Source organism: Mustela nigripes, chromosome 2, assembly GCF_022355385.1.
Source record: "Mustela nigripes isolate SB6536 chromosome 2, MUSNIG.SB6536, whole genome shotgun sequence".
NCBI lineage: Eukaryota > Metazoa > Chordata > Mammalia > Carnivora > Mustelidae > Mustela > Mustela nigripes.
In genome coordinates, this window is record NC_081558.1 from 26,459,775 (window position 1) to 26,474,656 (window position 14,882).

General features: G+C 50.3%; 1 protein-coding gene across 1 annotated transcript in view; it reads left to right on the forward strand.

Annotated features, from left to right (window-relative positions):
• FLNB (filamin B) overlaps positions 1–14,882 on the forward strand; it is a 146,430-nt gene that overhangs the window by 89,450 nt on the left and 42,098 nt on the right. The window contains 10 exon segments of the mRNA XM_059390036.1: positions 175–318; positions 461–584; positions 921–1,081; positions 2,111–2,201; positions 2,500–2,669; positions 7,872–7,989; positions 10,446–10,708; positions 12,015–12,612; positions 13,490–13,663; positions 14,510–14,672. Of these exon segments, the coding sequence (XP_059246019.1) occupies positions 175–318; positions 461–584; positions 921–1,081; positions 2,111–2,201; positions 2,500–2,669; positions 7,872–7,989; positions 10,446–10,708; positions 12,015–12,612; positions 13,490–13,663; positions 14,510–14,672 (2,006 nt within the window).

A 14,882-nucleotide genomic window follows, 5' to 3' on the forward strand; every position in this document is an offset into this window, starting at 1 on the left:
CAACCAGTATTTTGTCACCTGTGGTGACGACATTGTGAAAGTGTGGCATATCATAGTTGTTCGATGTTTTGTTGGATGGGTGGTGACTTGATGGTCTTGGGAAGCAATGGTGGCCCTGTTTGATGAAGACTATGTGAAGGCGAGTTTCTGTTCTTAGCCCCTGCTCTTTTGCAGGATGGGGAAGGCCAGCCCATTGACATCCAGATGAAGAGCCGGATGGACGGCACGTATGCCTGCTCGTACACCCCGGTTAAGGCCATCAAGCATACCATTGCTGTGGTCTGGGGAGGCGTGAACATCCCACGCAGCCCCTATAGGGTAGGTTGAGATTCCTAATCCTGGCCACTCTATGAAAAAGCCAAGACCTATGACGGGTCTGGGCTCCATGCTAACTAGCAACGTTTCACTGGGTCCAAGTGGAGGAAAACTTGGTTATAACTTTGGACTGTGTTCTTTTTAGGTCAGTATCGGGCAGGGTAGCCATCCCCAGAAGGTCAAGGTGTTTGGGCCAGGTGTGGAGCGAAGTGGACTGAAGGCAAATGAGCCTACTCATTTCACGGTGGACTGTACTGAGGCTGGGGAAGGTGAGTGGAGGGTTCCCCCATTGAGGTTGTTGATGCTTCTTGAGGAAGAATGGTCTTTTCCTAATGTTGGAAGGGCAGTGAACTTTGAGCTAGAAAATAGTGCACCTGAATAGGTAATTGTTCATCTAATGAGCGTCTGTGGCAGTTCCTTGGTGATCTTTGCTAATCCTCTATTCCTCCTCCAAAGCCCTGACTTAGCACCATCCCTTTGTCAGGCTTGTCACTGGAAACTTCCCAACTGCTTTTCTGGGGTGTTAGCTGAGCTGAGCTGGAAGTGATTGCACGGGACATGCTGTTTCTTGTACACCGGTGCGCTCATAAGCTGGTCTGTTCCAGGTGATGTCAGCGTTGGCATTAAATGTGATGCCCGGGTGTTAAGTGAGGATGAGGAAGACGTGGACTTTGACATTATTCACAACGCCAACGACACGTTTACGGTCAAATATGTGCCTCCTGCCGCCGGGCGATACACTATCAAAGTTCTCTTTGCATCTCAGGTGTGTGTTTGGGCCTGGGTTCTTTCTGGCCACCTGTGTGCATATTTCCTTTTTGTTTTGTTTTGTTTTTTTAGCAATAGGGCAGTGTCTTGAGAATTCTCAGGTTTTCCTCTCTGGTTCCTGAATACCGTAAGGAAAAAAAAAAAAAAAAAAAAAAAACCCACCCAGAACTAAAGTTTTAACACTTTCTGACCAAAGTGAGGTGCACAGTGTTTTCATGGGATATAGCAGGGCTCTGGAAGGAGACTGGTTTGTTAGAAATGCTTGTCAAGTCTTTGATTGAAACATAATGAACTTCTGGATGTGTTCTACCTCTCCTCCTTGGAAGCAATGGCTTTGGCCTTGACCTTTATACCTCTATAGGGAGAGGAGGTTTGACCTTTCAAATTGAGCTTGTATTTATTTGTGATAGGTGAAGATAAGGCGAGTGGTACCTGAAACAGGGAACAGTGGAATCCTGATGATTCAGATTAACCTCCTGTAAGGATGGAATCTCAAGAGAAAGTTCTCTGCCTGAGGTGTTGGTGTTGAATTGACTTCATCCAGTTAGCCTGTTCTGCCTTTATTCTGATAATCTGCACCATTCTTTGTGAAGAATTACAGTCCTGTTTCTGATCAGCTCCTCCCATTCCCCAAACCTTAGCTCTGAACTGTACCTAAGGGCCTGTCCTTTAGCTCAATCCTTTTTGTTACTGTCATTTTGGGTTTTATTCTTGGTAGGATTTTTTGCATCCTAAGAACTCAACTTTTAGTGTTAAAGGCTCAGAGTTTTCTGATTCATTTGGAGGAAACCTTCCTTCAGCTGTGCAGCATCACAGGTCAAAGCCTGTGATGGAGGGATCCAGGCATTCATGAATGACCCCCGATGGCCCCTACCTTAGGCTAGAGTATGAAAACTTGACCTGTGGGGAAAGAAGTTAGCCTGCTGCCCGCCAGAGTCACAGAGGTCTCCCCTTCACGTTGGGCAGAAGGCTAAGCTCTGGCAGAAGATTCAGGGGCTTTCCTACTGAGATAGTGTCTCCCCTGCAGGAAATTCCCGCCAGCCCTTTCAGAGTGAAAGTTGACCCTTCCCACGATGCCAGCAAAGTGAAGGCAGAAGGCCCAGGGCTCAGCAAAGCAGGTAAGAGAGTACCCGTGAAAGGCCATCCCAGAGACCTTCTGTAGTCCAGTGGCCATGGGCAGGTTGGGTCCGGGGACCCTGAGGGACTTGTCTCCTCGAAAGGCTGGTCCTGTTGGGGTTCCCATTCAGCAGAGGAGGTGCTCCTGCCGAGGGGTTGGCAGTGCTCCTGAGTACCAGCCCCTGTCACCGACTACCTTGCTAGGGCTGGGGCTGGGGCTGATGAACCCGTCGGACTGGTTGTAAGAGTGAAACCGCTCCAGCCAGGCCTGTCTCCTCACTTCACAGTCTGTCCTTCCAGGTGTGGAAAACGGGAAACCAACCCACTTCACGGTCTACACCAAAGGGGCCGGAAAAGCCCCATTGAACGTGCAGTTCAGTAGCCCCCTTCCCGGAGATGCTGTGAAGGACTTGGACATCATCGACAATTACGACTACTCCCACACCGTCAAATACACACCCACCCAGCAGGTAGGGTCCTTCCTGTGTCCGCTGCCACCTGCCCAGGCCCTCTCCCTCTCAGTGCTGTGCTGGGCACTTTGGACACCAAGGCTGTGATCGGTGCTTTGTTGAGGTGCTCCTCTGTGGGTGACAGGCTCTTTATTCCTGTCATTCTGAGCCTCTCCAGGAGGGCTGGCAAGAGGCCTGGCTGGTTCTGTGAGAGAGGCCTGAAGGTTTCCCTAAGTACAAGGGGCAAGCTAGCTTGTCTCTCCCCATCCCCAGCTCCCACCTCTATTTTAGGTTTTAGCAGAAACAGCAAGCTCTTGAAATTCGGAACCTAGTATTTTCCTCTTAGTCCACACACTCTCCCATTCTTACCAGCTGCCCTTAAATGCAGTCTTGTCTTACTTACTCCAAGGGTAGGAAGGGCGACCCCTTTGTGTTTTCTTGCTGGTCCCATTTACAAGGTGGTGGAGTGGGTCTCTCTCAAAACCCAGTTCAGCCCTTGGTCCCCTAGGCCTGAGATACTATCTAGGGCCCCAGATTGTCCTCTTACAAAATCCAGGAACGTACACAGGATCTTACGATCCAGGCCATTTTGCTCTGATTATTTTAGGCAAGAAACACCTAAAAAATGACCTCTCAGCCTCTCTGTGTGAATTCATGTTAATTTGTTCAAAATTGGAGTTTGCTTCATGGCCACACATCTGGGATGTGAGGAACAGAAAACCCAGAAGAAAAGCCTGGATTTACTATTTTTTATGCATAGTGTTCTACACAGTCCTTCCGAACCTCTCAGATTTCTTCTTTCCTGAGGAAAATAGTCTCCCTTGTGTGAGGTACCTTTTGTAGGAAAATGGAGGCGATGCTTTCTGTAGAAACACCACCCAAGAGAGAAACATCACTCCTGCCTGACCCTCAGTGAGGAGCTGCCTGGAGTCTAGTGGGAAGGAACGACGGGTATGGTGAGGATGAGGGGGTGGTGCACATGTCCCCTTGCCTTAGGGGCTACATGTCTTTGGAGATGGACTCTTTGGCGGTGGGAGCGGTTCTCTGGGGTGAATTCTGTGCCACCGTAAAGATGTGGCCTCTTACATCCAGCTGTCCTTCCTGATTTTTGTTTTGACCTTAAGGAGGGCTTCCTTGTTAGTGATGGTAAAAATACTTTTGTAGGTAGGATGCTCTTTATTCATCAGGGCGTTCAGGGCTACGTAGGTAATTATTTTCCCGATGCTTCCAAGGGCTGGCAGGAGACTCACCATTGGGAGCACCAGTGTGACATCATTCTTGTTGCCAATTCTCCACATTCCTTAGGAGAAGGTACCAGACAGCATAGCCATGCACACTGGTCAAGGTCACAAGGTCTTTGACTCCTATAAAACATCTTGCTTTCTCGTCTGTCTACAAACCTCATTGGGTTCTGGCTGAGCCACTCGAAAGTAAATTGCAGACATCAAGACAGAATCAGGTTTGGGCCTGCACCCCCAGAAAGGGCTTCAGAACCTCTTGCCATTTGGAGCAGAGGTGGAGGCTAGAGAGGAAAGCTTCTTACTTCGAAGTCACTCCAGGGTCAAGTTCAGACAGTTCTTGGAGAACAGCAGGTTTTTCAGCAGGCTTCATGGGCACATGGGGCTTTGCTCAAATGGTGCTGGTCATATACCCAGGGAGCCTGGCCGTCTCGGGTGTCGGTCACTACCTCCAGTGTGAGCAGCTCACCTCGTGCCTCTTTGGTCCTTCTTGTTTAGTGTCTAGAACAAAGTTCATGGTTTCATTTTTTGGGCAACGTGCAGTTTCGCATATTTCTCTGTGGCAGAGAAAGCAGATTGAATTTCTTCTCTTGGATGGTGAGTTCCCCAGCGGTGGGATAGTATGTCCTGTATATATATCTTTCTGGCCCCAGTCTGAGCACAGGGCGTGATGGTGTAGGGTCTCTACGTGAATTTATGGCGTAAAGTGTGAATACACAAGGTTGAGCCTCTCTACTCACAAGCAGAGACAACAGAAAAACTTTGTAGGGACGGTGGGGCCAACACATCCTTGTCCACCTTTGATCTCTCTTTTCTGAAGAGCAGCATACAGCTCAAGATTGGGTTAAATAAGCTTGCCTTTTGAGCTTTGCCCTTGGATGTGGTTAAGAGGCCTGGGTCAGCCCAGAAGGCCTTGCCCAATGTGGAGGCAGGGAGTGTACGTTGAGGGCTCATACTCAGAGTGCACCTTCTCGTGGTGGTTTTTGGGTAACAGACTGGAATTTTCCAGAAATGGAGTTGTTTAGTGTGTGTGTGGAGAGAGGGCAGTGGCTCCTGGCCCAGTGAGACTGCGTCACCATCAGCATGCAGGCCATGCTGTCTGAGGAGCTGTCCCCCTCAGGGTCTCTGGGCCACAGCTTGAAGATCCCTGCCGACCTGCAGTGGACCCACCAGTCACGGTCTTGTGGGAAAGCAGTGGTCAGCTGTTGTGCCTTGGTGGAGTCACTTGTTGGATTGAGGCTTGAGGATGGTCAGAGGGAGACTAGAAGGGAGATCACACCATGCCATATTCTCCTAAGGATTTTGCCTTCTGTGCTTTCGGTTTTCTGTGACCTCAAGGGACTTGGGTTTCTTCCCCCATATTCCCTCACAAAGAGCAAGTGCTTTGAGAAGCCGGTGGCAACAGCTCCGTGACCCACCAGGTCAGAAGCCACTGAGAATCATAAACCCCACACACTTCTAGGGGTGCCTTGAGGAGACCCTGTGGGTTCACTGATCTCCCTGCCTGTCCCAGAGGTCACTGGAGGAGGAGGGGGCTGTGGGTAGCTCACTTGATCCTGTCCTCGCCTGAGCTCTTGGGTCAATTCCTGTGTTTGCAGGGTGGGATTAAGGTCTCAGAGGCGCAGTGGGGAGAGAGTAAAACTGTCCTGTAGTCAGCAAGGTCGTTGTGAAATGCACCAGTGGTCATTTCTCAGACATTCCTCATGTCACCCCCCTCTGGGGGGCAAGCACAGTCCGTTCCTTAGCTGCACCCCAGAGGAAACCTTAAGTGCTACAAGTGGTCCAGGTGGAAGCCCCTTAAGATTTCTTCCTCCCCCTTGTTAGGTTATTTTAAGTAGAGTTTATTTCCTCTCTGAGGTTTTTGTTTTTGTTTTTGTTGTTGTTTTTAATGACTGGTGATGAGAACACACTTTCTTTCATGGGATGGGTAGGCTTAACTGAAAGAGGACTTTTCCCTCTCCTGTGGCACACTGGGGACACAATCAGAAGACTTCCAGGGCTGGTGGAGAAGGGTTTTCCATGACCCATGGTCAGCCGTGAGGCCTCTCCCGCAAGGAATGAGGGGCTTGTGGTCAAATGGAAGCTTGGGAGTTGCTGGCCTGATGGGGATGCCATGGTGGCTGAAAGTCACAAGCCACTCCCCGACTTCCTTATTACAAGGAGGAGACCTGTCCTGTCCTGGGCTGGCTCTGAGCTCTGTTGGGTCGGACCTGTGCACGTTCTACCATGAACATTGTGCACTCCCCCCAAATCCTGGAAGATCCGGTCCTCCCTCCTTCATTGATGTAGCCAATTCTTTTCTTAGCTTTTGCCCCCCCCCCCTTTTTCTTTTATTATGAAAAGTAACATGAAGGATGACTGGGTGACTCAGTTGGTTATTAAGCCGCTGCCTCCGACGCAGATCATGATCCCAGGGTTATGAGATCGAGTCCTGCATCGGGCTCCTTGCTCAGTGGGGAGCCTGCTCTCTCTGCCTCTGCTGCCACTCTGCCTCTTTGTGTGCTCTCTCTCTCTCTGACAAATAAATAAATAAAGTCTTTAAAAAATGGCAGCACGAGAAAATACATGTGGGCCCAAAGCTACACGCTTTAACACTTGATCACTGGCAGCTTTCAGTAAAGCCTGAATTCTGGCGACCCTCCCCCAACCCCAGATTCTCAGGGGATATCGTCTCTCCCTCCATAGCCTTTGACGGTATGCCTGGGGTATTTGAGGTGAGGGAGAGCTTCATCTACGGAGACCGCCGTGGGCTTTCACGGAGCCTGGGTTTGGCAGTTGGGGGGGATGCTTAGCCGACGGGAGAGGGGAAGCCAGCACGGGCCGGAGGAGAAACGCCCTGTGCATATACAGTCAGCGCTCCCACAGACCCGGAGCTGCGAAGAAGCAGCCTGCCAAACCCACAGGCGGGGTTCCCTTCACACTTGCAACTTCCCTTTCCTTGACATAGATGTGGGAGTTTAGAGGCTGCTGTAGTGAGCAAATCCCTCTCACAGGCTACAGGCCTGAAACTGATTTCCGAGACGTAGAAAAAGCTGGTTTTGGTCAGTGAGAGGCTCCCGTAGATGGCAGCTTTACCCGCGGCCAGAGGCCGGTGTGTGCTGGGCAGGGGGTAGTGCGGCCCAGCAGCTGAGACGACGGAGGTCCGGGTGCCCTGGGTATGAGGTCCAGCTCTCGCACTTACCAGGCATGTGATTTGGGGCAAGTGCCTCTACCTCCCTGAGCTGTAGTTTCCTTTCCTGGAAAAACGGGAACAGCAGTGAGAACCACCCCTTTGGACTGTTTGGAGATTGAGTCAAGGAAATGCTTGAAAGCACGGCATACAGTATGCTTAGGAAGTCTCCCCTGTTGTTCTTAGCAGCTCTGATTTTATCTGACTTCTTGGTTGTTTTTGCCATGGGGCCAGAAGCTTAGAGAAATACGTCTGTGGTGTTTCTAAATCCGCTGGAGTGAAGCGCCCTGAGTCTCCGGAAGAATGAAAGATCTGGAAGGCGGGTTTAAACAACAAGCTAGGGGGCGCCTGGGTGGCTCAGTCTGTTAAGCATCAGCCTTTGGCTCAGGTCATGGTCTCAGGGTCCTGAGATTGAGTCCCGCATTGGGCTCCTTGCTCAGCGGGGAGCCTGCTTCTTTCTCTGCCTGCTGCTCCCCTTGCTTGTGTGCTCTCTGTCTGACAAATAAATCAGGAAAATCTTTTTAAAAAAATGAAATCGGGACGCCTGGGTGGCTCAGTTGGTTAAGCAGCTGCCTTCGGCTCAGGTCATGATCCCAGCGTCCTGGGATCGAGTCCCACATCGGGCTCCTTGCTCTGCAGGGAGCCTGCTTCTCCCTCTGACTCTGCCTTCCACTCTGTCTGCCTATGCTCGCTCTCGCTCACTCTCTCTCTGACAAATAAATAAATAAAATCTTTAAATAAAAAAAAAAAAAAATGAAATCAATAGCACGTTAGATGTTGGTGCCCAAAGGTGCACTTGCTGTCCTCTCGTTGCAGGGCTCTATGCAGGTGCTGGTGACCTATGGCGGCGACCCCATCCCTAAAAGCCCTTTCACCGTGGGCGTGGCCGCTCCACTGGATTTGAGCAAGATCAAGATTAATGGACTGGAAAACAGTAAGTGGGTGGAGGCAGGGGAGATGGGGTCACCGACGACCCCCCCGACTGGGGCTGCCTGTTAGATGCCTTTCAAAAGAGAGTTTGCAGAGGGCGTCTGGGTGGCTCAGTTGTTAAGTGTCTGCCTTCGGCCTGGGGCGTGATCCCAAGGTCCTGGAATCAAGTTCCTCATTGGGCTCCCTGCTCAGCGGGAGGCCTGCGTCTTCTCCCACTCCCCCTGTTCTGTTCCCTCTCTTGCTGTGTGTCTCTGTCACATAAATAAATAAAATCTTGAAAAACAGATACCCAAAGGCAGGAGAGCAAACTCTGCCCTAACAGACCTTGCAGTGGGACAGACATGGGTGTGAACTGGGGCCACGCAGCAGGGTTGCACTGTGACCTTACCTGTGCTTAACCTCCCTGAGCCTCCATCTCCTCATTTGTACAGTGTGGGCAGGGGGAACACTGTTAAGAACACTTGACATTCGTGGGAATATTTTGAAAGGTAAATGAGCTCATAATTCAGGGGCTGGCACATTGTCAGCCCTCAGTAACTGCTGGCTTCACAGCAGGATGTTTTCATTGCAAAGAGAAGTTGGGATGCATTACCTTCTGGTGACTTGTACTGTGCTAGCTGTCCTTGGCCTTGGATCCACATGAGGAGGGACCATCAAGGGTAAAAGCCAGCTCCCGGCACTCAGAAGCCACAACTCTGATGCAGCCCCCACCCCACCCCCATAGTCCTTTAGCTTGGTGGGTATCTTGTTCGTATAAGCTCATCTCATTTATTTTAAAATGTTTTCATTTGTTGTATTAGGGAAAATTCCAAGCATAAAATCGTAAACACAGTAGTAGTATATAAACACCGGTGTACTCCCCACTCAGCTTCAGAAGTTCAGCACATAATCATGAAATTCTTTTTTTTTTTTTTTTTAACGCAAAGTAATGCGTAAATCCATTTTCACCTAAAAAGAAAGGCACCACCGTTGAAACTAAACTCTGCTCTCTGCATCACCTCTTATTCTTCCTAGGGTGAATCAAAGTTACCATCAGTTTCGGTCCTTCCAGACCTTCTCTCTCCCTCTGCATACATGCCGGCAGCAAATGTTTGGCAGTGTTCATTTTGCGTTAGTGTTATCCTGCTATGCCCATATGCTTGCAGTCTGCCTTTAGACCTGAGCCATGCATCTTGGAGAACCTTCGCACCAGTGTTGCCTTGCATGAGCTGCCATACGGCTGAAGCCTGGTCACACCTCTGTAGCACACACTCAACCTGATTTCGGGGTCACGCAAGGCTCCGTGCATCCCCCCCATCCCCAGTCCCCGGCAGACCTCTTCGGTCTCAGTGGACCATCGATGAGCACCTTCACTGACCTGGGACTCAAACGCACAGGTTGTGAATGAGGCCACTTCCCAGCTCTGGGTTCTCTGAAGCTCGGCCAGCTCCCAAGTGTGTAAAAGTCACTGGCCAGTCCTTTCATGGGTCTCCTCATTGCTGCTTACTCTAAGACACCTACGGCTTCAGTTCCAGAACAGGAGAAACATGATGCCAATTAGGAAAAGCCTTTGGGCCGTGGTGCTCTGAGGCCTCCTTGTTTGTGGTTCGGAGGTGCTGGTCTAGCCTCCTACTGCCCTAGAGTCAGAATTTCCCTGGCTTGTGGTGGGAGCCCGATGCTCCCAGTGCTGTCATTTTGGTTCAGAGTCCTTTCCTTTTTTTTTTTTTTGTCAGATACAACACACGGTTTTTCCAAGGCCCTGCTTTGCAGGGATCTTTCGAATATCGGTGCAGTAGAGAGAGTCCATTCTTTGGACTCGCTCTGGTGCCCCTGCGTTGACTAGCTCTCTGACTTTTGCCTTGTTGGCTGTGGGATTAAATTTGCTGCCAAGAATTAGTAAATAAAACATTGGCTTCTGGGAATGTTTTGATATAAAGTTAATACCAGAAGTGAGTAAAGGAGAGAGGATAGCGTCAGGTTATGATTTCCTCGTTGGCAGAGCAGATCACGAGGTCATGTGAGTCCCACCTTTGTGGTCTGTTGCATACGGCACCCGGGACACATTGCTTGACCTCGGAGCCACTGTTTCCCCATTTGCTAAAGCCATTGGCAACTAATAAATAACACTCTAGGGATGTGGTAAAAATTAAAGGAGGCCATGTGCTATACTGAGAAATGCAGTCATTGAGTGATCAATCGTTATTGGTTTTTCAGTAACCCATCATTATAGTATCAGTAAGTGTCAGCTCTCATTGCTAGAATATCTATGGTTAGCTAGTAGCTGTTCTCGAACTGATTGTTATCTAGGTAGATGCTGATTATCCTGACTTAGTCTTGCTTCTTGTCCTTGGTATCTGCCCTTGCTTGTGGCCCAGACTGAGATAATGCCTCATGTCCAGGGAACCCTCACGGGTCTGCTCTCAACCACTCTTGCTGCTGAAAAGGGCGAGCTGATCACTCGGGCGTGTCTCCCTTTTCCAGGAGTCGAAGTTGGGAAGGGTCAGGAGTTCGCCATCGACACAAAAGGGGCAGGAGGCCAGGGGAAGCTGGATGTGACGATCCTAAGCCCCTCGAGGAAGGTTGTGCCTTGTATGGTGGCGCCCGTGGTGGGCCGGGAGAGCAGCACGGCCAAGTTCATCCCTCGGGAGGAGGGACTCTATGCCGTCGACGTCACCTACGATGGACACCCCGTGCCTGGGAGCCCCTACACAGTGGAGGCCTCACTGCCACCAGATCCCACCAAGGTCAGCTTTCGTTCCTGTGCCGGGACTTGTCTCCTGTTGTCAAATAGAACACTGTAGTCCTTCACCGATCCTGCTTGACCAAGGCCTGTAGAAAATCGTTCTCTGAGGAAGGTCCATTCCCAGCGGCTGACAGTTGTTTTCCCTCCCGCAGTTCAGCCCGAGGGGACCTTTGGGTGGCTGGGTGTCCTCCCCACACTGCTCCTCCTCTTGCTCTCTGGCAGTGAGGCTTGGGTGAGGGACTCCTCGTCCCTGAGTTCTGTCCCTTCACTTGTTAGCATGACAAACAGCGCTCGCTTCACAGTGAGCCCATAAGGGTTAGCTCACCCTGCAGGAACTTTATACCTCAGTATCAAAAATATATCCGTCTCCTTCTCACTGCTTCCTGGTAGCCCTGAATCAAGGGTTTTAGAACAGCACGAATCCTATAAACTGGTCTTATTTGTTGAATCAGAGAGGAAAATCCCGTCCCCTCCCTCTTGTAAAAGCAGTTTCGTTTACTCATTTGCTTTTAAATCCTTATATCAGAATTTTTATATACATCTTTATATCAGAATCAGTTTTTCAGAGCAGTTTTAGGTTCGTCGTAAAACGTGGAGGCAGGTACAGGGATTTCCCTCCTACCCCTGCACCTGCGGGTGCCCAGCCTCCCCATTATCGCCATCCTCCACCAGAGCGGTGCATTTGTTCATACTGCGAACTTGCTCTGACAGTGTGTTCACCCCCAAATACGTAGTTTACATGGGGGTTCGCTCTGGGGGCTCTGCATTCTCCGGGTTTGGACAAACGTACTATGACACATACCCACCACTCCAGGGTCGTGTCTTATTACATAGGATTTGTTGAGGGAGGCGTAGCTGTCCAAGCAACAGAGAGGTCCATAAAAGCCATCCCTAAGAGCATTCAGCCCTGCGTGTGCGTGTGTGTGTGTGTGTGTGTGTGTGTGTGTGTGTGTGAGTGTGTGAGATGAGACGTTAGGTCTCTACTCTGGCCCGTGGTTCAGAAACGCAGGGCATGTCCGGACGGGCAGTCAAGCCCTGTGCTCTGGAGGGCCACGCCTCTGTGCTGTGGCTTTCTGAGTTGACTGAGCTCACAGGTGTGTCTCCCTCGGCTAGCCGTTCAAAGCCTGGGATGATTGCATTGTGGCTCCATGGCAGTGTCTGTCTGATGCGAGCTAGGCCTGAGGGAGAAGGGCCCCTCTACCGCTGAGGCAGCTCAGCGCCGAGTGCAGGCTGGGGTGGTGAGCAGGGCTGGCCGAGCGGCAACCCCAGTGTTAGGCAGAGAATGACTTTATTTTCTATTGAACTAGGTGAAGGCCTATGGCCCTGGCCTTGAAGGTGGTCTCGTGGGCAAGCCTGCTGAGTTCACCATCGACACCAAAGGAGCAGGCACTGGAGGTCTGGGCCTCACCGTGGAAGGTCCGTGTGAGGCCAAAATCGAATGCTCTGACAATGGGGATGGCACCTGCTCCGTCTCTTACCTGCCCACAAAGCCTGGGGAGTACTTTGTCAACATCCTCTTTGAAGAAGTCCACATACCTGGTTCTCCCTTCAAAGCCGACATTGAAATGCCTTTCGACCCCTCTAAAGTTGTGGCGTCGGGACCGGGTCTCCAGCACGGGAAGGTGGGCGAAGCCGGGCTGCTGAGCGTGGACTGCTCGGAAGCAGGCCCCGGGGCCCTGGGCCTGGAAGCCGTCTCAGACTCGGGAGCGAAAGCCGAAGTCTGTATTGAAAACAACAAAGACGGCACCTACGCGGTGACCTACGTGCCCCTGACTGCCGGCATGTACACTCTGACCATGAAGTATGGCGGTGAGCTGGTGCCCCACTTCCCCACCAGGGTCAAGGTGGATCCCGCCGTCGACACCAGCAGGGTCAAAGTCTTTGGGCCAGGAATAGAAGGAAAAGGTGGGTTTCATTAAAAAGTCTGCAAAATAACTTAGGACATAGGAGTCCCCAGAAACTCAGAGTAGATGTGCAAACTGATGTACCCCCACAGGCCACGTGGAGCATAAGAAAGCACTCTCCTGTGGTCTCGGCATCAGGAAGAGAGGGACCACAGCAAAGCTGTGAGCATGTGACATTTCTGCTTCCCGAGCCTCACTTCGTTTCTCAAGGGGGGGGACAGGGCCCAATACTGCCGGCAGATGTTCTTATTTTTCTGGCAAAGCCAGAAATTGTGATTTTTACATGGAAATTCAAGATCTTTCATTTTTGGCACTAATTGAAAAGGTTTAAAATGTGATGCTGTTACCATATTTGCCGCAGAGCAGGTCTGTCTTTTCGCTTTACCCTGTCCAAGAGTCAACCCCACCTTTGTCGAGAAAGTGTGCAAGGAGTTGTGTAGTCACAGGGTGGGGGCTTCCGCAGCCCACCCTCGTGGGAAGAAGCAGCTTTTGCAGGATGGTGGCAGGGAGGAGGTGGTCATTAACATTCTTGATTTGGGGGCACCTGGGTGACTCAGTGGGTTAAGCTGCTGCTTTCGGCTCAGGTCATGATCTCAGGGTCCTGGGATCGAGTCCTGCATCAGGCCCTCTGCTCAGCAGGGAGCCTGCTTCCCTCTCTCTGTCTGCCTGCCTCTCCATCTACTTGTGATCTCTGTCAAATAAGTAAATAAAATCTTTTAAAAAAAACACACTCTTGATTTGGAGAGTCAAAAAAAACACCCATCTGCTGGCACCAAGCTTAGACATAATGTACCTTAAGTGCCAAGAACCCTGGTTCTTGGATATGTTCCGAGGTCCCAGGCGTTGGTGATGTTCTCCTCTGTGTGATTGCTCCGCAGACGTGTTTCGTGAAGCCACCACTGACTTCACAGTCGATTCACGGCCCCTGACACAGGTTGGGGGCGACCACATCAAAGCCCACATTGCCAACCCCTCGGGGGCCTCTACCGAGTGCTTCGTCACGGACAACGCTGACGGGACCTACCAGGTGGAGTACACGCCCTTCGAGAAAGGTGAGCTGACTTCTTCTTGGACACGACCATCATTCAGAGCTATGCCAGGCCATTTCCTTGGGTGACTGGTGCTGTCTCCTGCCCCATGAGTCTGGCCTGTCTCCATGAAGGCACGGACAGAATGACAGGGACATGTGGAAATCTCCCTCCCCAGCAGAGCCACTGAGCGCTCAGTGCCTGACAAGCTGGCCCTGGTGTGTGATAGACATTGTGGCCAAGGTTAGCCTCATGCTCCTCTGAGCAGCTTATGGCTGATATCATGGCATAGCGCCCATTTGTATCAATTTTTTTTTTTTTTTACATAATTTCTTTCTTAAAATTCTAGAAATGACTTGAAAATTTGACAAATCTTGAAAAGTTAAAGGAAAAACTAAAAGCACTATATTTTCATTACCTGGGTATATGATTCCTCTAAGTATTCCGGTATAGACATAGTCCATCTCTTTATGTAGATGCATGGATATTGTGTTTCATGGATTTCCCTTTGTCTTTTGACTAATGACAGGAGGAAGTTTTTCCAAATCAGAATAGTGCATTTAAGATGACTAACTTCAGTACAGACTTCGTGATACTTGCTTGGGGGAAAGGCCCTCTGCATATGTGTTATCTGTTAGGGAGGGAGGGCTGTGTGGCTGCCAGATGAACAGAAAGCATTAAATAAATAGGTACACTTTTTTAAAAAAAATCAGATCATACCAATATTGTACTGTTTCTTTAACCTGCTTGTTTCCAGTAACACGGGATGGCGGGTCCGTGTGAGCCCTGGTTGAAACCTGGCAGGAGAGTCTTTCTTTCCACAGGTAGGTGACTCTTGTGCATATAATTTCTGTTTGTCATTTTGAACAGGTCTCCACATAGTGGAGGTGACGTACGATGACGTACCCATCCCAAATAGTCCCTTCAAAGTGGCTGTAACCGAAGGCTGCCAGCCGTCTCGGGTTCAGGCCCAAGGACCCGGACTGAAAGAGGCCTTTACCAACAAACCCAATGTCTTCACCGTAGTTACCAGGTGAGCAAGGCGCTGGTATCTGTGTGTTGATTCTGAAAGGAGTAACCCTGGGTGTGTGTTTATTTATTCATTTTTCTGCCTTCTTGCTTTTTTTTTTTTCTTCATTTTTTATTTTTTATAAACATATCTTTTTACCCCCAGGGGTACAGGTCTGTGAATCGCCAGGTTTACACACTTCACAGCACTCACCAAAGCACATACCCTCCCCAC